At 44.4% G+C, this 24,275-nt stretch overlaps 1 protein-coding gene across 1 annotated transcript; it reads right to left on the reverse strand.

Moving 5' to 3' along the window:
• Positions 1-7,885: 7,885 nt before the first annotated feature.
• Positions 7,886-22,406, reverse strand: CPOX (coproporphyrinogen oxidase). Its single transcript, XM_005299036.5, has 7 exons — positions 21,956-22,406; positions 19,638-19,781; positions 18,339-18,449; positions 17,362-17,503; positions 13,419-13,637; positions 10,484-10,588; positions 7,886-9,766 (listed from the first exon to the last, which is right to left on the reverse strand). Exons 1-7 carry the CDS (start codon positions 22,380-22,382, stop codon positions 9,679-9,681), a joined length of 1,236 nt encoding a protein of 411 aa, XP_005299093.3. The 5' UTR covers positions 22,383-22,406; the 3' UTR covers positions 7,886-9,678.
• Between the last annotated feature and the right edge of the window lie 1,869 nt (positions 22,407-24,275).

Raw genomic sequence — 24,275 nt, forward strand, 5'->3', positions numbered from 1 at the left:
CAGTGCCCAGTCTTGCCCCTTTCCTCGTTAGTACGGTGGTGAGTATCCCTGCCTGTTAAAGCATCAACAACTGTTAACTCTTTCCCTGGGCTGTATCCAATTTCCTATTAATATTAAGAAGTGTTAGCAACTATCTTTGAATCCTTGGTGGAGCACTGTGCAAAGCTTTTCTGAAAATGGCCTCAAGAGGCTTGTGGTCTGTTTCCAGAGCTACTTTTTTTCCCTGTAGATAAACTGATGAAATTGAGTACAACTAAACACTATTTTCAACATTTATTTTCTTATTTGTGCATAGCGCTGTTGTGTAGTTGTCAGAGCTTTAGGGACATAAGAAACAGGAGCTCCATTTTGCAGCAATACAACACCTAATCTGGTAGAACTTGCATCCACTGATGCATAACTGGTTCTTTGACATTAAAGTACTTCAGCACGGGTGCCCTTGTAAGCAATTATTTCAAGTGTTCATATGCCACCTCATGCCTTGGCATCCAGGCGAACTTGACAGCTTTTCCCAACAGTTGTCTTAAAGAAGTTGTTACTGTTGACATGTAGGGGATAAAATTGTCCAAGGAAAGTAACCACTCCAAGAAATCTTTGCAATTCGTCCTTGCTGGTTGGTGTGGCCATTTCAGTTATTGCAGAAATGTTTCAGTTGTCAGGTTTTAGACCTTCTTTTGTCAAGTGATGCCTCAAATATTTTATCTGTCAGAGCCAATTTGCATTTGCTCTTGTTCAGTCATAGGTTCCTTTCATGACATCTTTCTAGAATACTCTAGAGCCTTTCATCATGTTCTCATCTGGTATTTCTCCACACCAGCATGTCATCTATATAACATTCAGCACCTCTCAAACCTTCAAATGGCTGATGGATCATTTTGGGAGCTGAACAGGTCCCCAAAGGAAGTCTGGTAAACTTGTACATGCCCATTGGTGTGTTGAACATACAGAGTCTAGAAATTTTGTCATCCAGCTGTATTTGCCAAAATCCACTACTGGCAATTGAGACAGTGAAAATTGCAGCTTTGGTAACTTGCTGGTGATTTCTTCTACTAAAGGCAATTGAAAATGTTTCCTTCATATTGCTTTATCCATATGTCTTGGATCCAAGCATACTCTTATTTCATCTCAACTTGGTTTGTCTACAATTACTATAGAATTGACCCATTTTGTAGATTCTTGCACTTTTGGCATTACTTGCAACTGTTCCATATGGTGCAATTCTTTTTCTACTTTGTACCTTAATGTCACTGGAACTTTTCTAGGTGCATGAATTACAGCTGGTACTTGTGAGTTAATCTTTATGGTGTGCTTAACTGGAAAGCACTTAAACCTTCAAATACCTCCTTGTATTCTTTAAATATATCCCAATGTCCTTCTGGTTTTCCTTTACCATACTCTTTGCACTAAGTTTAAACTTGTCACAGCCTATCAGCCCAGTATAGTTTATGAGTCAGATTCTACTACCTGAAATTCCAGCAAATTTTGTAACCCAATACACATAATCCAAGTTGCATTTACCACATACTTGCAGTTTTTCTGCTGAATAGGTTATCGATACTCAAGCTGTGAAGTGGTTTGGCCCTTAAAGTGTTGTATAATTTTACAAGCATAACACTGGCCTGTGGCTGTGAATTTAAAACCACTCGGTTTTGTGATCATTAATGAGCAAATCCACATTCCACTCATCCTTGGGAGGCTCAGTACTCATACTGAGGAAGGACTGGCTCTGGCTTTTTGGCCGCCACAAGCAAAAAAAAAAAAAAACAACAACCCTGCGGCGTGGCCGGAGCGTGGATGCAGGGGGACTGGCTGGGCGGGCGGGCAGGGGAGGGAGCGGGCAGGAGAGAGAGAGAAGGGGGCAGCCAGGGCTACAGCAGGGGCGCTGCCACGTGGCCCCTCCCACTGCGTTGCCTCCTGCCGCCAGCCGCGAGGGCTCCGCTCCAGTTGGCGGGGAGGGAAGGAAGAGGACTGCCCTGCAGGGCGCTTTGGTTTTCCGTGCTGCCACCCCCTACAGGGCGACTGGAGCGGAACAACAACAACAACAAAAAGCGGCTGTGCCGCCCTAGGATTGGGCGGAATGCCGCCTCGAACAGTCTGCCGCCCCAAGCACCAGCTTGCTCAGCTGGTGCCTGGAGCCGGCCCTGTACTGAGGAACTGCTCTTATGAATGCTCATCTGCTTCTGTGAGGGGAAACATCTGTTTGCCATGGGACTTTTCCTTTCCAGAACTGCACATTTTGGCAAAAGGATTGTGTTTGCCACATCTTCAGCATTCAGCAGGGCAGTTCCTTGTGGTATAGCTACGGCCACATTTCTAACAACCTTTAATTGCCTCTGACTGCTCTTTTTTTACTAATATTGATCTCAGGCTTTTATTAGCAGTAGGATGCCCTCCAGTCCATGCCTGCGAGTCTGGGTGTTTACTAAAGGCAGATTTATGCTGCAATGTGTGCACATGTTTTTCTGGTTCACCCACCCCCTTTGATAGTATTGCAGTCATTTCATCAGCATGACATATGTCCACAGCACATTCCAGGGTTAAATTAGACTGTGTCTACACTACACAGCTTTTAGCGACATGGCTGTGTTGCTACAGGGCCAGCACCAGCCTGGCAAGCAGGTGCTTGGGGCGGCCGCTCTGGAGAGGGACGGCAAGTCCAGCTGTTTGGCGGCAATTCGGCGGACGGTCCCTCACTCCCGCTCGGAGCAAAGGACCTTCCGCCGAATTGCTGCCGCAGATCGCAATCGCAGCTTTTTTTTTTTTTTTTTTGGCTGCTTGGGGCAGCCAAAACCCTGGAGCCGGCCCTGGTTGCTACAGCCCTGCCGCTAAAAGTCACACTATGTAGCTGCTGTTTGTCGGCTCTGCTGACAACAAAAAACTTCCACCCCCCAATGACAGTGTTTGCGTTGTCAGCAGGAGAGTGCTCCTGCCGACAAAGCATAGTTCACACTGGCACTTGTTGTCGGCAAAACGTTTGTCTTTCAGGGGATTTTTTTTTAACACCTCTGAAAGACAAAAGTTTTGTCGTTCAATTGCCAGTGTAGACATAGCCTTAGTCTCCTTCAACAACCTGGCTTGTGCTGAGAATGGCACAATACTACACACAACACGGTCTTTAATGATCAGAGGGGTAGCCGTGTTAGTCTGGATCTGTAAAAAGCAACAGAGAGTCCTGTGGCACCTTTAAGACTAACAGATGTTTTTAGTCTTAAAGGTGCCACAGGACTCTCTGTTGGTCTTTAATGAGCGATTCACAGAGTTCTCCAAATTTGCAAGATTATGCTGCCAGTTTTAATCAGTCACATATTAGTCTCTACTTTCCCCATCTGTCTGACTTCTGGTGAAAAATCTGTGCCTTTCACATGTGACATTTCTTTGAGGTCCACAGTATGCCTCCAACTTATTCTTTAAGACCTGTATTTTTCTTTCTCTGCCACATCATCAAATTGAAAAGTATGATACACCTATCTTGCTGCTTCCCCTGTCACATAAAGAAATAATGCTATTTGCAGTTGTTCAATGGGAACTGGGGGCGCGGTGCCTGCGGGCGAGAATTGCGCGGAGCTGCTTGCATGCCTCCGCCTAGGAGCCAGACCTGCTGCTGGCTGCATCTGGGGCACAGCGCGGTCCGCGGTGCACCCCAGCTGCGCTGCTGACCGGGACCTGCCGGAGGTAAGTCCATGCCCCAGTCCCCTGCCCCAGCCCTGAGCCCCTCCAAACCTGGAACCCCTTCCTGCACCCCAAATCCCCCAGCCCTAGCCCAGAACCCTGACCCCCTCCTGCACCCCAACCCCCTGCCACAGCCCAGAGCCCCCTCCCACACCCTGAACCCCTCATTCCTGGCCCCACCCCGCACCCCAACCCTCTGCTTTAGCTCTGAGCCCCTCCCAAACCCCAAACTTCTCATCCCTAGCTCTGTTGAGTCAGGAGCATCAACAATTTTCTTCAATTGGGTCGCCAGAAAAAAAGTTTTAAAAACACTGTGTTAGATGGATGCTAGCTAAAGATGAAAAGCATGTGAAAACCAGACAATAACCATGAATGGTTAACACCAGAAAATGTTAAAAGACAAAAAACACATCACCTGTGGGTGAACACTTTTCACAAAGTGATCACTCTATAGCCAATTTCTTAGTCTTCATCCTCAAAGGAAACCTGTACAACACTTTCAAAAGATGAAGCTGGGAGCTTAAATTCATAATTCTGCTAGACACTAAAAATCATGGACTGAATAGAGACACTGGATTTATGGTTTATTACAATAATCTGTAACCCACTTAACATCCTTCCTAGCTGCCTTTATCCCCTCCCTCCTGTGACAGAAGAGGTGTTAACAGGCCACTTCACCTTGAATGTTCCCTTGAAATATGTGTTAACTACTTATGCTAAACAATCTGTTCCACCTTGTATTTACCTGTGACCATCTGAGTAGGTTTTCCAGACCAGAAGAAGAGCTCTGCATAAGCTTGAAAGCTTGTCTCTCTCACCAACAGAAGTTGGTCCAAATCAGTGGCCCCCTCCCCGGCCACATGGCCCCAGTGCCCCTGACCCCAGTGCAGTGGGCGGCACAGCCGCAGCAATACCCCTGGCCTCAGTGTACCAGGTGGGCAGCCCAGCCTGAGTGCCAGCCAGCCTGGGCCAGGGCAGAGCGCTGGGAATGGCAGGAGGGGACCTGGGAGTGGAGTGTGGGCAGGCCACACCAGGCTGTTTGGGGAGGCACAGCCTACGATACCTGCCACCCAAGGCCCCTAGGCACGTGCCTAGTGTGCCTAATTGGAAATCCAGCCCTGGGAAGGACTGAAAATCTCTCCAATCTCAGGGCCCAGCAATACATCAGGGGTTTTGTCCATGTATCGGGCGGAAACCCCCAAAAGTTCCAGGCAGGATTGGAACCAAAAATCAAGAAACCCACTGAAATAGCTTTGCTCATGGTGACAGCTTCTACAGGCTGTGTGAAGTGATTGCACCAGCTGAGAGTGAGCCTTGCGGCTCTGCTGTCAGGGAGATCTAAACTTTTCCTAAAGGTCAGAGGGAAGTGAGTAAGTACCGGGGCACTGGTGGGACTTGACCCCAGCACCTCCTATTTATTAGGCAGGTGCCTTAACTAGCCAATCAACAGTGAGCTCTTGCATTATGGGCTCTAAATGGGGTAAATGCTTTTGAGTTCTGGAAACTGCCTTCAACTTTACTTGTGCCTCTTATAGCTCTCCAAATAATGCATCATTGTGCCTTGTACAGAAACTCAGCAACAGTAACACAGTGAACAGTCTTTAGTGGTGACATGAGGGACAGTTAGGAGTCTGAAGCCACTGATTGAATATTGTGGACGCTGTAATTCACTCAGAGGGAAAAAGCATGATGAAACTGATCTGGGGAAACACAGCCAATGCACTCAACCTTTGAACTGCTCCAGAGAGACAACAAGGTAAAAGGCATAGCTCTCTGGCTAGCCCCTTGTGGGAATTCCTGCCAAGGCTCACAGCAGTGTGTTCATGGGGGCTGCTAAAACCATCCCGATTTCCTTAGTGAAGGGATTTGGATTAACACAACAATCCCAGCAAAGTCTCTCTGTTGGGGCTTGGTGACCCATTCTTTAGATTAATTTGCTGATATCACTGATGATAAAGTTTCTTGAAAATTACATAGCAGCATGTGAAATGGCCTCTCTTTAGAAGTCAGGCCTCTTAACTGCTGGGTTGAAAAGGGTTATGGGAAAAGCCAGGAGAAGTGGGAGTGGCTGCTTGTTTCTGTGGCTTGGGGGGAAATAAATCTGCTGGCAGCAGAAATAAGACTAATTGGAACACACAGCTTGTAGGAGTCAAACCTGCATAGGGAGATCCCAATTGATTTCTAAGCCATTACCTTAACCCCCCTCAGCTAGAACTACCTGGTACAAGCAGGTACTTGCTTCCTTCCTGCTGATGTCTCCGCAGCCTGGTTCTTTTTGTGAAAAATACATCCATACTTTTCTTAGCTCTAGCTCTTACTAACCTGAGACTACATTGCAGCACATCAAGGAAGTCCCTGACATTTCATCAACATTCTCTTTTAGTTTGCTAATTTTAAATACTCACGACTAAAAACGTGGAGGAAAATATTTTGGGGAAGGTGAGCTGCTGGCTACTTGGAGAGGATAGGGGAGTTTACAAGGAGGGAGGGAAACTGAGGAAATCATATTAATTCTTCTTAATAATTCACTGAGTGATTGAAAAACTCAGATCTCTTCCCAGCTACCTGTCTAGAGCAGCCTAGGAAATGCAGGGTCCCATGCTGGCAGATTGTGGCATTTTCTGTTCAGAGAATAGGGGACTTTCCTCATCTACAATACTTGCTGGTACCATTTCCTTTTAATCACAGAAATTAACAGGCTGCTCTTGCCTAATGCAATCCATGGAGTAAAATCCTGGAGCAATGGATGACTCTCTCCATAGTCAAGACTGGGCTGGAGCATTATCAGCAGTTTTATCCCCTCTAATTTCACATTAACTCAACTGATGGTCAACTATGTCTTCTGTACAGTTACGTCAGAGAAGAATTCACCCCCACAGGTTAGGAGTCCTTAAATTGAACACTGGAAATATCAAGTTCTTTTGCAAAAGCATCCTAATTTTAGCAAAGTGGGGGAAGTTTATCTCAAGAAGAGACTGGTGCAGCAACTCTACCTTTAGCTTTCTCTGAAGGATGAAGTCTTGAATAATCTCTGGGAAGTGTGATAACCCAGGATCTCCTGTTTACTAAGCAGGGGCTTCTACTAGCCCCATGGCACCTAGCGCTACCAGCTGGACCCTCTGACCTGGTATTCCATGGTAAACACTGCAAGCCCCAGATGTCATTACTGAATGTTGTTTGTAGCTGTTCAAAAAATGAAGGGTTAAGTTTTCACACTGATAACACCCAATGCAAGCATCAATCTTGGTGCAGGGTCACGACAGTCAGGAACATTAAGATCAATGAATGGAGAGGACTGATTCTGTCGATCACCCCAAAATAAAAGACATTGTGAACTTCATATAGGGGGGGAAAAAATCAGCTAATGAAATCAATTTGTCCCAGAGAGATCAAGGGAAGAATGTAGAGCAGACCTAGCCAATCTCCTTGCGGTTACTGCCGAGGCTCAGAAACCCTCACTATCTAACATGCTTGCCTTGTTTCTGCTCCAGTTGCTGAGCTCCCTGCACTTAGGGCAATTAGATAGAGGCTTTCTGGGAAGATTATGCTATCTAGAAGGGGAATCTGGTCTCAGAGTAATTTGTTCATAGCACTAGTTATGGAAATCAGACCTTCCTCCCTTTACAGCATCAGCCAATATGTAGCAAATCCTATACGTTTATTGCCAACCCCAAGTGTTCCAAAAAAGTCAGCTGCTAAACATCAGGAGTCACAAAGTCACAAAATGGGTTATTTTTATTGGCTTTCTGGCTTCTGAACCTTTGAATTACACTCTGTTCATGGTTTCAGGCTTTTCTCCGGAAGCAGAAAGCAGAGATTCTCCGGTAAGCACTTGCCCCTGAGAACCAGGGCTTTAAGAAAATCACCAAATATCATAAGCTTGATGATAAAATTGCAAGGGCTAACAGAGAACTCGGCTTGTGCTTATGATGGCACTCACACTCCTATTTGTGAATAGGATTAGAATAGATTGTTTAAAAAGTACCTGTGATCAGGGCCGGCTCTAGGTTTTTTGCTGCCCCAAGAAAAAATAAAACCCCCACCTCCGGGAACGCAATTGCTAAAGCAAAAAAGGGGGCCTGAAAGCCGCCCCTGAAATTGTGCTGACCCAAGCACGTGCTTGGTTTGATGGTGTCTAGAGCCGGCCCTGCCTGTGATTAAATTATTTCGATAATTTTTGCTCTTTCACCATGAGAAACCAGTGACCACTAACACATTTGCAGCGCTAGCCACTTTATTCAGTTTCACAGTAGTGTCAAATGACAAGTCAAATAGCAAACAGAAGAAAGCTGTAAATACCATCTTGCTAAAACAAACAGTGCACATTTTTCAGATTTGGGTTTCTATAAACACCTAAAAAAAAAAAAAGGCCTGATATTCAAAGATTCTGAGCACCTTTGAACTTGAGCACTTGGGGTTTGCCCATTGGTTAAACTTTAATTGAATTAGTAAACCAGGTGAACTAGTGCAAGTCTCTATGTGGACATTCATACCTGTTTATACCCGGTTTAAATTTGTCAGTGCAAACTAAGCTACTATTAGCCAGGTTGAAGTAAATATAATAGTGCCACACAAAGCTACACCAGTTTAACTAAGTTGGTTTAAGATCAGACCTTTAACTAAACTGGTGCAGCTTTGTTTAGACCAGGCCGCCTCAGATACCCAGACATGGAAGGGGTGAGATTCTGTCACTTGTTCATACTGAGTAGTGCCTTACTCCTCAAGTAGTCCCTCTGACATGAACAGTTATTTAAGGAGTAAGGGACTATTCCACATAATCAAGGGGGGTTGAATGCATCCTGGATTTCAGTGCTTAACTTTAGACACCCACATTTAACAATGTTGGATGTTCTTCTGTGAGAGTGTACAGTGCAGCATGTCATAACTTCCCTCCTATAGTAAGTGTTCTCTACAATCTTTGCCACCATCCCCTAAAGGCCTCAGAGTAAGCAGTTAGTGAAGGATGCTTTAGCTCAGAAGTACATTCATGTAAATAAAACCTAGTGTAAAAACTAGTATATAGATGGATTTCCTCCTCTTTTGGGTCAGCACTTTGTTTAAACATACTTTTTGCTCTGTTTTAGTGAATTTTAATACATCTTAAGAGGAGTTTTGATCTACAAAGCACATTGATAAAACATTTTTTACTGCAGTCTTGATGGTTGGGATATGATTAAAAGTAAAAACACCTTCCTTAAAATGTATAGCTTCACTATTTTGTTTGTGCAGTCTGTCTTTAACATAGCTCTGCTTGGTAGGTCTGAAAAATGGCAAGGGAGCTAATTTTCCTTAGTTGGCCCAGAGTCAAATGTTTCCTACCTGCTTTCAGTGGATTTTCAACTTGTTTTTTAAAGCAACCACCACTCCATGGAACTACATTTTTAGGAATGCAGGGCCAGATTTAAAAAAAGTATTTGGGCACCCAATCCAATTTGGTGCCTAACTCCCACTGACGTCAATGGGAGTCAGGCACCAAAATACCTTTAAAAATCTGTCCCTTAGTGAAAAATAACTGTGATATAAAGTATTTGAAACTGAATTTAAAAAGAGGTTTAATACGCACCAGAACAGAGATACTCATTTTACTATGAAACAAATAAGAACATTATTTTTAAAATGTTAAAATTTCCTGTGAATTTCCTAACAGCAAGCAGTGTAATTTAGGGCACAAGTCACCTTTAGCTTGGAAAACACTAATTCTTTAGGGGAACATTTCACAGTATTTTATACCATTGTGTGTTTAGACAAATTGAAACAGTTACTGAACACATCAGTTGGTCCTACTAATAGCTCACGTACCCGCCACAAGGCAACAGACAGAGAAAAGTGTGTCTGCCAGTGAAACACTGCACCAACATGCAAAGGATGACAAGTTTACAACATTTTTAAGGCACGTGATAAGAATATAAATCCAGACACTAAACTGCCAGGCAATGGCAGTTTGGGTGAGCCAGTTGGTAAGAGTTCATGTTGTTTGCTTATAGTTGAGCATCTCCCTCACACTATTCATCAGTGCACCCAGTCTTTGGGATTGCGCAGGACTTCCAGGATTTCAGCTTCTCTGGACTTCTCTGGCGGCGTGTGCATGTATTGCCACCTGTGCACAACAAAGAAAGAGGGAATATAACTATTAGAGTCTGGCTGGCTGGCAGGACACCACTTGTCCAAAACTGTGTTCTGATTGGATGTGGATGGCTGGGCCTTTCTGTGGATGCCATAGTCACACACAACTGAAACTTCATCTCAAGTTAGGAATAGATATTTCTACCCCCATTATATTCAATGGATGGGGTGGGGGAGGGAACCCTTAGGTTTCAACTTCCCTCTTGCCCCAATGCACAAACTGCAGCATTGGGTCCTTTCACCCACTGCTTAGCTCATTGTCTAATGTCAAAACTAAACACGGAGCTCTGCAATAATCCAAAGTTAAAAATGAAGGTAAAATAGTCCACTGAGCAACAAGCTGCTGCTGAAATGACAGGGAACCATAAAAGTGTATGGGGAGCTGTGGAAAAAAAATAGTTAAAGATATTCCAAGCAGTAGAGAGTATTTAACCTTTTCCATATTCTCATTCTTTTATTAGGAACTACTTTTCATGTAGAGAAGGGAAGCAGCGTCCGAGTACTTCAACATATAAAACCAGTTCATCCCTGCAACATGCTGGTTTCACAACAGTAGGATTGGGGAGTGATATATAGTCTGCAAGTATGTATAAGGTACATTTCCTGCTGCCAATACCTGGCCAAGACTGGACAGCGGGAAAGAAAACAAACAGTGTTCTAGCATGTGAATAACATGCAACTTTTCCTTTACCTGGCAGTCAGTGGCAGAGACATAAGAATGCTTTCAATCCTGGATCCTGGCGTTGCAAGGCCAAACTTTGTACCTCTGTCATAAACAAGATTGAACTCCACATACCTGTGGGGGAATAACACAGACACAAAGGGTTAGCACAAAAACAGATTTACTGTCACATAGGTTGATGTTTGCATGTAGCAGGAGGCTGCAAACAATAGTCAGTTTCAGTCTCCTTGACCCCAAGACACCAGAACAAAGAGCACCAGGTTTGGACCAGCTGTCCCCCTTCAGCATATGTGCAGGAATGAGTATGTAGCCTTGTCCTCCTGTGAACAACAACAGGAAGTAGAGACTTTCACTGCACACACAGGCATCACAAAACAAGAACGGAAGGTTTCCAAATAAGTAAAATGAATTGACTGTCAACTCAATGACTCAACTGTGAACATCTACTCCATTCTTGAACACTATTTGAGAGAATATTGGAACCAACCCTGCAAGCCACAGACTCAGCTCATTAATAAGCACAAAGGCAATGCACAATATGCAGTCTGGTTAAACTCTCAATGGAAACTCTTCACAGTTACAATCAGAAGCCATATTTACCTCCTAAATAAAATACAAGATGGAGGCAGTGAAATCTTTAGCAAGTCTCCAGATGAGGTTTTCTAATGAAACAGCTACTTAATGAATTTACAGCCATCATGTTCTGGGCAATGTTTCTGTCCAAAGGGGCCATGTGCCCTTACAACACTGATCTTCCCAGCATGCAATCCTTTACACAAAGGGGACATTTTCCAAAGGAGCTCATCCAGCTAGACTCCCTTTTGACTATTGTAAGGATCTGTGGTGGCCCTGTCCGATAGCTAATAGGGAAAGGGTAAACAGTCTCTCACTAAGAAAGACCCACAGCTACCCAGCACTTATACAAGGATGTGTAGGGCAGAGTCAGCTGCAGGGAATTATAAAATGCCCAGCATCCCAGAACAGTGGCAGAGAGAGAGTGAGGCGGGGGATTTGGGAAAAGGAAACTCTATTATCCAGTAACACCTGACTCCCAGTCCCCACTGCCATATTTTGTCTGAACTCTGTCCAGGCTGTGCTGGACCTGTCCTGCCCGAGTTGCTGGGCTAAAACACCCATTCAAAATTCCAAGCATTGACCCCAAGAGTGGCTATAGATAGAGATTTAAAAGTGAAAGCTATATAAGACAAGAACTTCACTTCATGATTTAAAATACAGGAATGAGGTAGCACCTGCCAGTGCAAAAGTGGACACAACTCTCTTGTACGGAGTTAAGAAAGAAGGAAATTAAGATAAAATTTTAGTGGAAAGCATTCGAGACAGATCACAAAAAGCTCAATCCCCACCTAAATGCCCTGCTAAAGCTCGGAGACACTTCCTGAGGCACATGGTGTATTCTGTAAGTAGGGGTCAACATGCAAACTGGGACACCTGAAGCACTGTTGTGGCCCAGATGTCTTTGTTATTGTTCTTTGCCTCGGCCCCTCAAATGGGAGAGTGCGGGGACCCTGCGTGGCACAGCAGCAGCCACTCTGCTTTCACTGTCTTGCTCCAGCATTTAGGGCACTGAAAAGAGCCCCTACAATTCAGAAGTGGCTATCTTAACAACCAGACACGTTTAAGAGAGAGACAGTGAAGGGAGGGGCTCCTTATCTTCATACAGAGGAACGAAAATAACCTAGCCCAAGGCTCTGCAGGGAGATCAAACGTAGTAAGCAGCCTAGTAGGGTCTAGGCTGCAACCTAATGGAAACCTATTTTCCCACAACCCTCCAGAGTTTGCCACCACCATTCAATGGGCCTGATCCTGCAATGCTCTGCTCATGTGAGTAGCCCCATTAAAGTAAGCGGGATTGCTCAGGTGAGTAAAGGCTGTAGGACAGGGACCTAAACTCAACTGCAGTCTTATTCTTTTCTATATCCCTTTACTGGTTCATTCACTTTCTTTAAAGAAAGGGAGGAAGCCAGACAATCAGAAATAGCAATACATATTTTGAATAGAAATGGTGGAGTAAAAGGGTTATTTTTCCCCGTGTAGAAGGAAGGAAGTACCACAGCAATTAATAAAAGGATTCCAGCTGACATTTACAGGGGATTCTCAGTCCCTTCAGCTTTGTTATGCTACAGACAATTTCTAAATCAACAGAGAAGGAGTTTTGCTAGAGCAAGGTATTTAAGGAGTGCCATATATGCAATAGCTCCTTTTCAGTATGTATCTAGTGACAAAAGGCATTTGAAAGCCCACTACAATACTGTCCTGCAAGACATCTTGCCTCACTAAATTTCACTATCATAAAGATGGGCTCTTCAAAGGGGAGAGAGGAATTAAAAAGGAAAGTTCTACATAAAGCACTTTATTACTTTTAAGAAATGCAGGAACTGGATGGCCTGATTTTTCCTAGTCTGTATTCTTATTTATCTTTGTCCCCATACTCACTGTATTACAGAACATTAAAACACAAGCGCTGTACCAGCAGGGCTGGCCAATTTCCTCTTAGTTTAAAAACCTCATGTTTTACTAATGAGTATCATTGGCAGTGCTCAAGAGACTCTCTTTGAACTCTTGAGAGTTCCAGGGATTTCAGAGTATACAAAAGAAATCTCTTCAGGCAAAAATACTGCATTTACTATGAAGAGTTCAGTTTGTACTGGCAAAAGAAGCATAGGATCCTATACTTCTAAAATGGAATCAGCCTGAACACCTTTAAAAAGTGGGGGAACCCCCCCCCCCCTAAAAATGCAGTTGTACCAACTTAAGTAGGATTTTCAGGGTCTATTTTTAAAACATAACTTTGTGACTCTGCAAAGATTCAATGTGGGAATGTTACAGAAGAGTAAGTTTTCCTCGTGTCATGACAGAGGAACCAGTCTCACTTTCTCCTCTTCCCCAACTCCACTATGTTACATTTTGTTCCTGCATTACTCACCTCCCTCTACGAAGCTGTTGCCATAATTTTTCCTCTGGTGTGAAAGAGTCATGGGCGTGTTTCTTCACAATGGGAACGTAGCAAGGCACAATGGCTTTGGCACAACTCTGCACAAACTGAAATACTTCTTCTTTTGAGGGAGAGTCCAGATCATCGAAGAATATGCCCCCAATCCCTCTTCGCTCTCCACGGTGCTTGATGTAAAAGTAATCATCACACCTGGAAGAAGCAACAACCAGATGTCAAGGCTAGTGCAATAAGTTCAGAGAAAAACAATCAAACCCCCAGACATTAGACTGGTGAAATGCAGACGAAAGGCCAAATCCTGCAAGCTATTGAATGCCATCTTCGCCCATTGACTTAAATGAAAGCTAAAGATGTTCAGCACCATGCAGGACTAGGCTCTACATTAGCTGCCTTTAAGGATTAAATCATACTCTCAGTATAACGAAGCACGACACTGCTTACTTTGAAAAAAGATCAGCTACTGCACATGTGCGAACAAGTACAACAGCAGATTTTGAAATACGTGGCTACGTATGCAAACATTAGTCTTCAAGGGTACAAGTCCACACCTTTCACCTTACCAAGGAAACTGGGGAAAAGTCTTATTAAGGTACATCTCACTGAGCTCTGCAGCCCTTGTTTCCAGAGCTGTATAAAAATTCACATTTTATTTTGTGGAAGACTGCACACAAGTTTCTGCAATTTCACGTTCTCCCTAAAAAACTTTCTCCTTTGCAATTTTACTAGTTTTTTTTTTTTTTTTAAACACATGAAAGATTCACAAATCTTAGCAACATTTGCCCATGAAAGCAGGCCCATTTTCAAGTTTGAGACAGAATGAGAAAGTCTTAGTATCAGAACGGCTGTGCATTTTGAGACAAAAAAGGACAGTGTATCTCCTTTCCTGTTAGAGGGTTCCTCCAAGGAGATCCCGTCTCTCTCTCTCAGTACTAGAATCTCATAAGATCTGCCCACAATGGCTGCTCTCAAGCAATAAAAACAAAAATGTGGGGCCATACATGCACTGAGATGGAGAAGTTACTGTAAATTGAAAGACATCTCTCTTTTGCTGGGAGAATCGGCTTTTTATTCCAAGGTGGGTGGAGAGTGAAACTTAGGGCATGTCTACACTTACCTCCGGAGCGATAGATCCAGCAGGGGTCGATTTATCGCGTCTAGTGAAGACGCGATAAATCGACTGCTGAGCGCTTTCCCGACTCCAGTACTCCACCGGAGCGAGAGGCGCAGGTGGAGTCGACAGGGGAGCGTCAGCTGTCAACCTACCGCAGTGAAGTTATTCATGTAGCTAAAGTTGCGTAACTTAGATCGATATCCACTAGCATAGACCAGGCCTTAGAAAGCAGTGGGACAGCATGTGAAACTCAACAGAAGAGCATAGAGTATAAACCTGATGAGACACTTAGGACAGAAATTAGCATAGCAAGTATAAGCGCGAGCTTTTCCATTTGAGAAAGTTGGGTTCAGTTGCAGCACACATGTCCCTAGACAACTGCTTCTTAAACCAAACACTAGAGTTGGGCTGTCTGCATAGGAAGGAAGTGATTCATCTCCCCTCCTCATGGGAGAGGAAGGAGTGTATTCCTCCCTGAGGCTGCCTTCTGAGTAAGGAACAAGGAAGTGCATGCTAATTCCACTAGATTCTCTCCTCTCCCCTGCATACATATACATCACTTGATAATGAGTAATGGTTGTACAGCCTTCCTTGTGGGTATCTGTTCACACTTTAAGCAGACATACCCTACACTACTAGCTATCCTCAACCTCTGTAGCTTGCTTGAATAGCTTTCTCATCTAGTAAAGGAACTGTAACAACCTGCACAGAAGCACTTGGATATATCCTACTACATAAGAGATTCCTCGAAGAGAAGATCATCACATGCACATTAACTAGCGTGCCCCCAGATAACAGCAAAAATGAACTCACACCACCCACTTTATCTCTCACACTCAGACAAAGGCTGGCAGCTTACAGAAAGAAGTTACCCTTCCTCTGGATACTATAGCTTGTGGCAGATAAGACACTGGACACAGAGCAGCAAGCAATCCATTATGCTTTAAGACTGAAGGGCACCATCAGCTACGTCTTCCAAAGCAAGAGAGACTGTCAGCTTAAATCTATGTCTTTAAGTGATGCACAGCTGAGCTTCCAATGCATTTGTCATTGAAAGCTGCAGCTGTTTACATAGCAGGACGCTCCCCTTGCATGCAAAAGGACAAACTCCTTCCCCCACCCCCAAAAGCACCCTAATTAGTTCTGAGTAATATAATTTAGCCCAGTAATTGGCTGCTTTGTCTGACAGCAAAGACGCTGGGGTGGGATTTTCAAAAGTGCAGTGCTAGCCCAACTGATTCCACTGAAGTCAATGGGAGTTTTACTACGGATTTCAGTGAGAGCAGATAAACTACCTCCGACTCCTTTTGGCAATTGCACCCGAGGGTCTTGCCCCCACGAGGAAGAGGAATTGTTTAGGATGGGCTAACAATGCACAAGATATCTGGGAGCAGAGGGATAAAAAGAGAAGTAAGTTTCTTAGCTTGAACCATAAATAAAATGTTTCCCACCAGAGAGCTCTGTGGAATAATCTCCCAGGGGGAGGCATGAAAGCCCAGTTGCTTGAAACATTCATAAAAGAGATTAAATTGGACAAAGCACTTTTGGTCTGCAATCCTCCATTGCCAGAGAATGGACAAAGTAAACCAATAGGTCTTTTGCAGCTCTGAATGTCTAAAATTAAGATGCCCCATTGTGGCTCCTCACATCTAACACCATTTCATAGAAACTAGAAGAAAGTTCTCAACGCGTTTTGCTTTCTGACATTCCCTCCCTCCTCCACCCCATCAATATCTGTATCTCCTGCTACTTTCCCCCATCTCTTCCTCCAAAGATACAAAATAAATACAAATATGCTAGTGTTACAAGGAGATATAGATGGTCTTGTGACTAGGGCATTGGAATGAAGGTCTAGGTTTAATTGCTTAATATTTGTAATGTGCTTTGAGATGCTCATATGGAAGGCATCAGGCACGAATGAAAGGCATTGTTATCAATAAATAAAGCAGTTGACAATTTCAGTCATGTATAACTTGCAAAAACATTCCCAATTGTAACAGAGGGCGAGTGTGTTCTTTAGAGTTATATCACCTAAACCTTGCGCAAGTTACATGTGTCAGACGTTGTGCCATATTGTACAGTATTATTTATTAAGAGATAGGTTAGCAACAAGTAAAATTATGAAAACAGAGCAGTTAAAGACATTATTAGTGCAAACAGCCCATATCATAGTAGAAAACTCTCTTTTCAATGAAGAGCAGCAAGCGAATTAGCTTGTGATTCTACAGCAGTCACCCCCTTCAGAGGATCTCAGTTCTTTTCAGAGTGTAATAAAGTTAACCCTTACCATCCATCTCACAGGGGCATTTATTATTATTTTCCTCCATTTTACCAATGGGGAAAGTGAGACACACAGACGTTAAGTTACTTGCCCAAGCTGACACAGGAGATCTGTGTCAGCACCTCTGGAAAACAGGCTACAAATATCGATTTAGGAGCCCAATTTTAGACATTCATATTTGAAATTTTTGTTGCATATGAATAATGGAGATCTCCAAGTGCTTTACAAACATATCTGGCCAAATTTTACCCAGATACACACTGGCAGCTCCAGCGGATGTTCACTGGGAGCTGCTCATACATATCAGAGGGCAGAACATGGCCCTGATAAACCACACTAATTATATATCATTCTCAGATGCTTAACTAAGATTCCCAATAGTTTTGTGAGGTGAGCTAATAACTAACCTAAAGCAACAGCATTAGCACGGCCTGTTGTGTGATACCGCCTCCTTCCCACAAATAAAAAAAAAAAAAATCCGACCCAAGGTAAACAACAATGCAAGTACATCTCCCCACACATACCACTTCTTATATTTGGGGTACAGTTCTGGATTATGCTGATCACAAGCTTCCTTCAGAGTTTTGTGAAAATGAACAGCATCCTCTTCATTCAAGTAAGTTGGAGTCAGGTCTGTTCCACCACCAAACCACCACTGCTTAGTCCCTACAGAAGACAGACATGCAACGACTGCTTTATTTCCAAACACAAATCATATACAATGCTAGGTGTCAGATATAAACCAACAATTGCAACTACTTTCAAACGTTAAATTCAAGAGTACCCAAAAGTAGCACTGTAAATGCTTAGTTTAAACTAATATTATATGGGTGAAAATGACTCATGAATCCAGATAATTATTAAATTAACCTCCAAGCAGGAAAGTTTGTGCAGTGTTATATCAGTTGCCCTGACTACTGCCCATTCTCATGTGGTATCAATTGCACAAGGTTAGTCTTTTGTAATTACTACACTGAATGGGCTTACAAAAATTTTCTCTCAGGTTTGTAATGATAGGAGCCATCTACAGTATATTAGTTTAAGTTAACCCTGCAGCAGGAAGATAGCAGGGAAATGAGTCACTTCCTCTAAAAAATGGTTTTGCAAATTGTGGTCCATGGACCATTGGTGATTGGTCACATGGTGTTGGCTCCTCCTTGTGTCAGATTGATAAATTTCATTAAAATAAAGTTAGAAATAACCTAGGGTGACCAGACAGCAAATGTGAAAAATCGGGACGGGGGTGGGGGGGGGGTAATAGGCACCTATATAAGACAAAGCCCCAAATATTGGGAGTATCCCTATAAAATCAGGACATCTGGTCACCCTAAAATAACCTCAGTACTTAAGTGACTTACTCAATACTAAACAACAATTTTGTGGCATAGCTGGAAACAGAATTAGAAGGGTTCGTAATCCTGTGCTTTAACCACTACGTCATGCTCCATCCTTAAAATTTGACTCCATATTTGTACACACCCCAGACCATTATAAATCTTACCATCAGCGTTCTCAATTTCAAAGTATCTGTAGTTGAAGTGTATAGTTGGAACATGGGGATTCTTTGGATGGATAACGGAGCTTACACCCATGGCACAAAAAGGCAATTTACCTAGACAGCAGCACATACATAAAAAGCAGTAGTTAAGAACAGGAACAATTTACATGCAACACCTTTTAACCTGAAGGCTTCCAAACTAGGACTCCAATTCTGCAACTGGCTCTGCATGGTGTCTCATTGAAGTCAGCATGTCTACTAAACGGGTCTGACCAGAGGAGCTAGCTGAAGAATCAGGATCTAATCTAGTAAATGCTGAAATGCAGTGCACAAGCACAATACCAGCTCTTGCAATTTTCTCCTCCAAACAAACAGCAACATTTGGAATTTGAGAAATGCAAAGCAAGCTCAAGTTTTCAACAGTGAGCTGTCATTTATTACAGTGTATTTATGGTCAGAAAAGAGACCCAAAAATGGCAGTGTAAGTCCTTACATGCTTGCTTCAGGCGCATCTTCCAAGTTATGCTGGCTTATTGCAGTGAGTAAAGAAGTATTACTAGGACTGCATGGGGACCAGGAGAAACTGGGTTCTATTCTGCCTTTTGTTTCAGCAACAAAACAACTCAACAAGTTCTAATTTACTTGGGGGAGGGGAGGAGTTCCCTTTAGTTATATACAAAAGAAAAACAGAAATCTGAATTGTACATTTGTACGGGGTGTGTGTGTGTCCAGCGTAACAGAACAAGATTTTTATTCATGAACAAATATGAGATGAAGGCGGAATATGGAATACTATGGCATTTTTACTGGATCTGTTTTTGACTTGAACTACACGCTAGTGTTACTGCAATGCTAATAGGAGCCAAGAGTTAAAAAAATAAAATAAAAAAAATCTTCCAGCAAACATAACATGTCATCATATCAATGAACCCTGTTTCACCCTTTCCTCTTTAATCTGGATTTTGTAATTTCTCAAACAATTTTGGCTGCACTTCTTTTGTCCTCAAGACAGAGCAACAAGACAGGAGATGACACTTATTTTGATATTCAAATCTTTGGAGATTTGAAAGCTTCCTAGGTGGGTGTTCATGTTTAGAACCTGTCATGCATGCTATAGGAAGAGTTGTAGAGCACTGAGAAGAGAAACAATTTCAATCAGAAACGTGGCCTTCTTCAAGATCTCTTTGAATATGGTAAGGCAGTTTATAAAAACATAGATAAGAGAAGTCTGGTTTATTTGTCTCCAACACAATAATTCAGTAACACTGTAGACTCAATTAGATTTTAAGTAGCATGTTTTACCATTTTTGGTCTTCAGAGTTTTCCCTCTGCTTTTCATCTGTTGGGCTGCTTCCTCGGAAAGATGCCCAAAAACTACAGAAACATTGACGCCTGCCTTCTCAAAGACGTTGCCATCCTGGAGCACACAACTGATACCACCACCACCTGTTAAATACAACCCCAGGAAAGTTTTGATCTCAGAAGCATCTTATCCTGCCAATTCTTAACACTGATTAGTAGAGTATAGGTGACCATTAGATCTCCAAGAGCTAGCACGTCCTGAAGCAGTGAATTTTACAGGCTGACCATAGATTGCGTGAAGTACCTAGAGAGCCCATTTATTCTGTCACTGGAAACACAGACAAGTCTGGAGTTACTAGAACCTGGCTAGAAACAACTATAAACCAGAGAGTCACTTGTAACTGCAAGTAGAAACAAAAAGGCAGATTTTGACTTCAGATGTGCAGCAGAGTTTTCGCCATAAAAAATCCTCCCGATGACCCAAGTTACATAAGTGGCAAGAATAAATGGTCAGCTAAGTACCATTAGTACTCTCTTCTGAATCTGAATTTGTTTTAAGCAGTTCCACGTCTCCAAAGTGAAACCAAAGACTGTAATTAATACCACATTTCATTCTCAGTCATTCATTGTCACTCATTAAGGGACACATTTTATCAAAACCTCTCATTTTAAAATACTATGATTGCTCCAAATCATTTAGAAGCCTTGAAAAATCCATTCTCACTCTCCCACTTGTCAGTAATAATAGTGAAATATTCCCTGGCAAGTATGGGGGCTTATACAGAACTTAGTTTCATTTAAAACAAAAATCTAGTTCTTATGATTGTAAAGAGAATCTGTGAAATGTAAGGAGATAATTCAGGAAGATTACACTTGACTATCAGACAGCTTCTGTGCTTCCACACGCTATTCATAACTTTCCTAAGCAGCAGTAGTGTTTGGATAAGAAGGCACCAGTTAGCTTCTCTGCTGCTATTCAGAACCCTGAATGGAATAACAAAACTGTCACAAACCATGTCAGTCTCACACTGCTGCTTGGGAAAGCAATGAGCAACCACATATGCAAGTACTGGAGTTGTTCAGGAGAAAGGGAGTAGGAAGAAAGGAGGATTCAAAAGAAACCTTTCCCTACCCCCAGCAGTCAGGAGGCTATTGAGAAGGGGTAAGTCTGGAGAGGGGAAAAATGATGGAAAACAACAACTTCTTGCAATTAAAGGAAGAGGGATCTTCACATTTATCAGACACCTACTAATCAAAGGCAAATATAGAAGATAGACCCCCACCCTCAAGCAGGATACATGGAAAGCATCCTGGTAGAAATCCCAGCAACTCTTCTCTTCCCTGAAGCTGGGGAGGCCTGGGGGAGGGCCAGACTTCTCACTAATACGTTTATTCTGGACTCATTGGTAGGGCCTAGCCTTCTTTTGTACAGTAGGTTTGTTTTTCTACATAGTATGTGTCTAGTAAATTTTTCAAGCCGTGACCATTTATATCTTCCTTTTTAGAATCTCTGTGTGATTGTGAGTAATGCCCAGAATTTATGCCTTGGAGAGTAGAGGCAGAAATGTCGTATCTGCAAGAAAAGTATCATTATAAAACAGAATCTGTCCATACATCAAACAGCTCTACCCTGTTTGGCAACAACCGACCACTGTACTATTTTGCAAGAGTTACTCAACGCAACATATTTTAAGTGATTGTTTAATTGCTAGAGACACAAAAACCTGTTCCTAGGAATTACTTATTTATTTTCAGGGTGCAGCAGAGCTCTGATATTGGAAAGGAAAGAGGCAAGTGGAAAGGATTAATAGCAAGAGGAACGGTTAATCAGATACAACATTCTCCAGATGATGCACACGAGCATGCCCCCTTTTGGCACCCCTCTTTTTCTTTGACCAGTGGTAATGTGATGTGATCTATTCCAGACCGATCAAATGATTAACACCCACAGGATCTGCTTCCCACCCTAGTCATGACAAGCTGGGAAAGCGTAGCGGTATCTTAGCGGTCCGCACGATCTACCCATGGTGAGGAAAAAGAACAGGAGTACTTGTGGCACCTTAGAGACTTACAAATTTATTAGAGCATAAGCTTTAGTGGACTACAGCCCACTTCTTCGGATGGTGAGGCTTCACCGTGGGTCTGAGGTATGATCGCCCATCTGTCAACTTTTTGTTATACCGAGAGTACGTGCGGCCAGGCACAAACACCCTGTAAGGATCCTCCGGTCCACCCACCCTGCGTGAAACTCACCCCCCAGGCTCCCACTCCGTGCGCTGCACCCTCGGCCCCGCTCCCTGGCCCCCGCGGCTCGTCACCTTCTTTCCTCTCCCACCGGTCCACGGTGAAGGCGGCGCCGCGATCCACCTGGGCCAGGGCGCGGCACACCTGGCTCTGGGTCTCCATGATCAGCATCTCCATGCGGCTCCGCATGTCCTGGCGTCGGCTCCGCAGCTCCCGCAGCCCGCTCACCGGCGGGGCCATGAAATCCCCGCAGCGCCGGGACAGCTCGTCCTCCTCCTCCTCCGCCGCCGCCTCCCGCGACACCATCTCCGCCCTTCGCACCAGCCCGAGCCCGGCCAGCGCCGCCGCGGCCCCCGCCAGCCCGGCCAGCAGCGAGCGCCGCCCCGGCCGGACCCCAGCCCAGCCGCCGGAAGAGGAGCTGAGCCCCCGGCGGGAGGCGGCGCGGCAGCATGGGCGCAGCGCGCCCCGGGCGCCCCCAGCCCCACGCAGCAGCAGGGACATGACAGCGGCCGCCGGTGCAGCGCCCTCGCGCAGCCTGAGCCAGCCAGCGGCGCTCCCAGCCCGGGGAGCACGGCATGCCGGGAAATGTAGTTCCACCGCCCAGGGCGCTGCGCCGGACTACAGTCCCCAGCAGCAGCAGGGGAGAGGGCTGCGAGGCACCTGAGAACGAGGGGGCGGGGCTGCACCGGGGATTTAGGAGCGCGTGGCGGCCCGCTAGAGCCGGACATGGGCCTGGGGGGTGCAGCGCCCGGCTGCGGGGGGGTCTGAACCCGGCGGGTGCTGCAGGGTTATGCAGGAGAGGGGCTGCGTAAAAAGGCACGTCCGGGCGGTGTCATCCCCAGAGGGGCCCTCCCTTTGTCCTCTGCAGTGGGGGCTGCAGAGTGCAGTGATCCCCACAGACCCGCCCGGTGGCCAGGACAGGGGGGCTGCAGGGTGGGGGCAGGGCAGGGGATTAATCCCCCAAATACCCAATGGTTGCTGCGCAAGGCAGGGCTGTTGTAGCATTTACATTAATTAATATTGTTCTCAGCTGCGAGGTGACAACTGGCGTGTGAGCATTCGTCCCCTGAAGACTTGGAGGCCTTATTGGAAAACCGGGCCTTGAGATCAGATCCAGAGCATGCCTGTTGCCGGTGTAGACCCAGCGAAAGGTCCCTCATAGCTGGAAGCTGTGAGCCTACAGCTGGGTCAGGGTCTCTTTCCCTTTTGGGGGACACAGGAGTGTCTGCCCCATAGGGGAGCCCAAAAACGAATTTTAGATATACTGCCTCCGCCATGGTCAGTGTCCAAGTCTCTGGCAGTAAGTTCAGGAGGAGGGTGTGACGTTGTGCAGTCTATATGGTTTTATAAAAACTTGATAATAAGTCAATATAATGTAACTGAGATAGTTTTAGAGAAAATACGGTAATAAGTGAATGTAACATAACTGGGATATGCTTCATGCAAAAGGTCTCTTGTAAGGTATCATTACAAAGCTTATAATCTACTGAGTATGATCATCTGATTTGTATAAATGTGCCACTCTTGTATCTAAAACTAGAAATATAAAATGTAACTCTGAGGGCCTATTGTAATTGTGTAAAGTGTGGACCATTAATGATGGTTTGGAATCTTGATGACTCCCATTGTCTGCAGATGGCTGTATTTACCTGTGAGTCTTCCTGTATATGTGTGTGCTGGCAAGTGAGTAATGAAGTCTTGCAGTGACATGTGATCATGTCACCTGAACTGGAATCCATCTTTAACCTGGTGCTTTTCCAGTGAGGGGGGGTGGAAACCCAGAGAGACAAAGAGTTCCCGCCTTATGCAAAAGATATATAAAGGGGGAAGAGAACAGAGAGGGAGGGAAGCCATCATGAAGAATCCCCTAGCTACCACCTGAGCTGCAACAAGAGCTGTACCAGGGAAAGAATTGTGCCCAGGCCTGGAAGGTGTCCAGTCTGAGAAAAACTTACTGAAACATCTCTGAGGGTGAGATTATCTGTATTTAGTTTGATTAGGCATAGATTTGCGCATTTTATTTTATTTTGCTTGGTGACTTACTTTGCTCTGTCTGTTACTACTTTGAACCACTTAAATCCTACTGTCTGTACTTAATAAAATCACTTTCTATTCAGTAATTCACTCAGAGTATGTATTAATACCTGGGGGAGCAAACAACTGTGCATAACTCTCTAGACCGGGAGTGTTTTCCACCACAACCCCATCCCTCCCGTTTTGCAACCATCCCCCCAGAGGAAGCAGACCGGGAGTGTTTTCCACCACAACCCCATCCCTCCCGTTTTGCAACCATCCCCCCAGAGGAAGCAGACCGGGAGTGTTTTCCACCACAACCCCATCCCTCCCGTTTCGCAACCATCCCTGGACCAGTGACAGGTGCATGAGCAGCCCAGT

Source organism: Chrysemys picta, chromosome 1, assembly GCF_011386835.1.
Source record: "Chrysemys picta bellii isolate R12L10 chromosome 1, ASM1138683v2, whole genome shotgun sequence".
NCBI lineage: Eukaryota > Metazoa > Chordata > Testudines > Emydidae > Chrysemys > Chrysemys picta.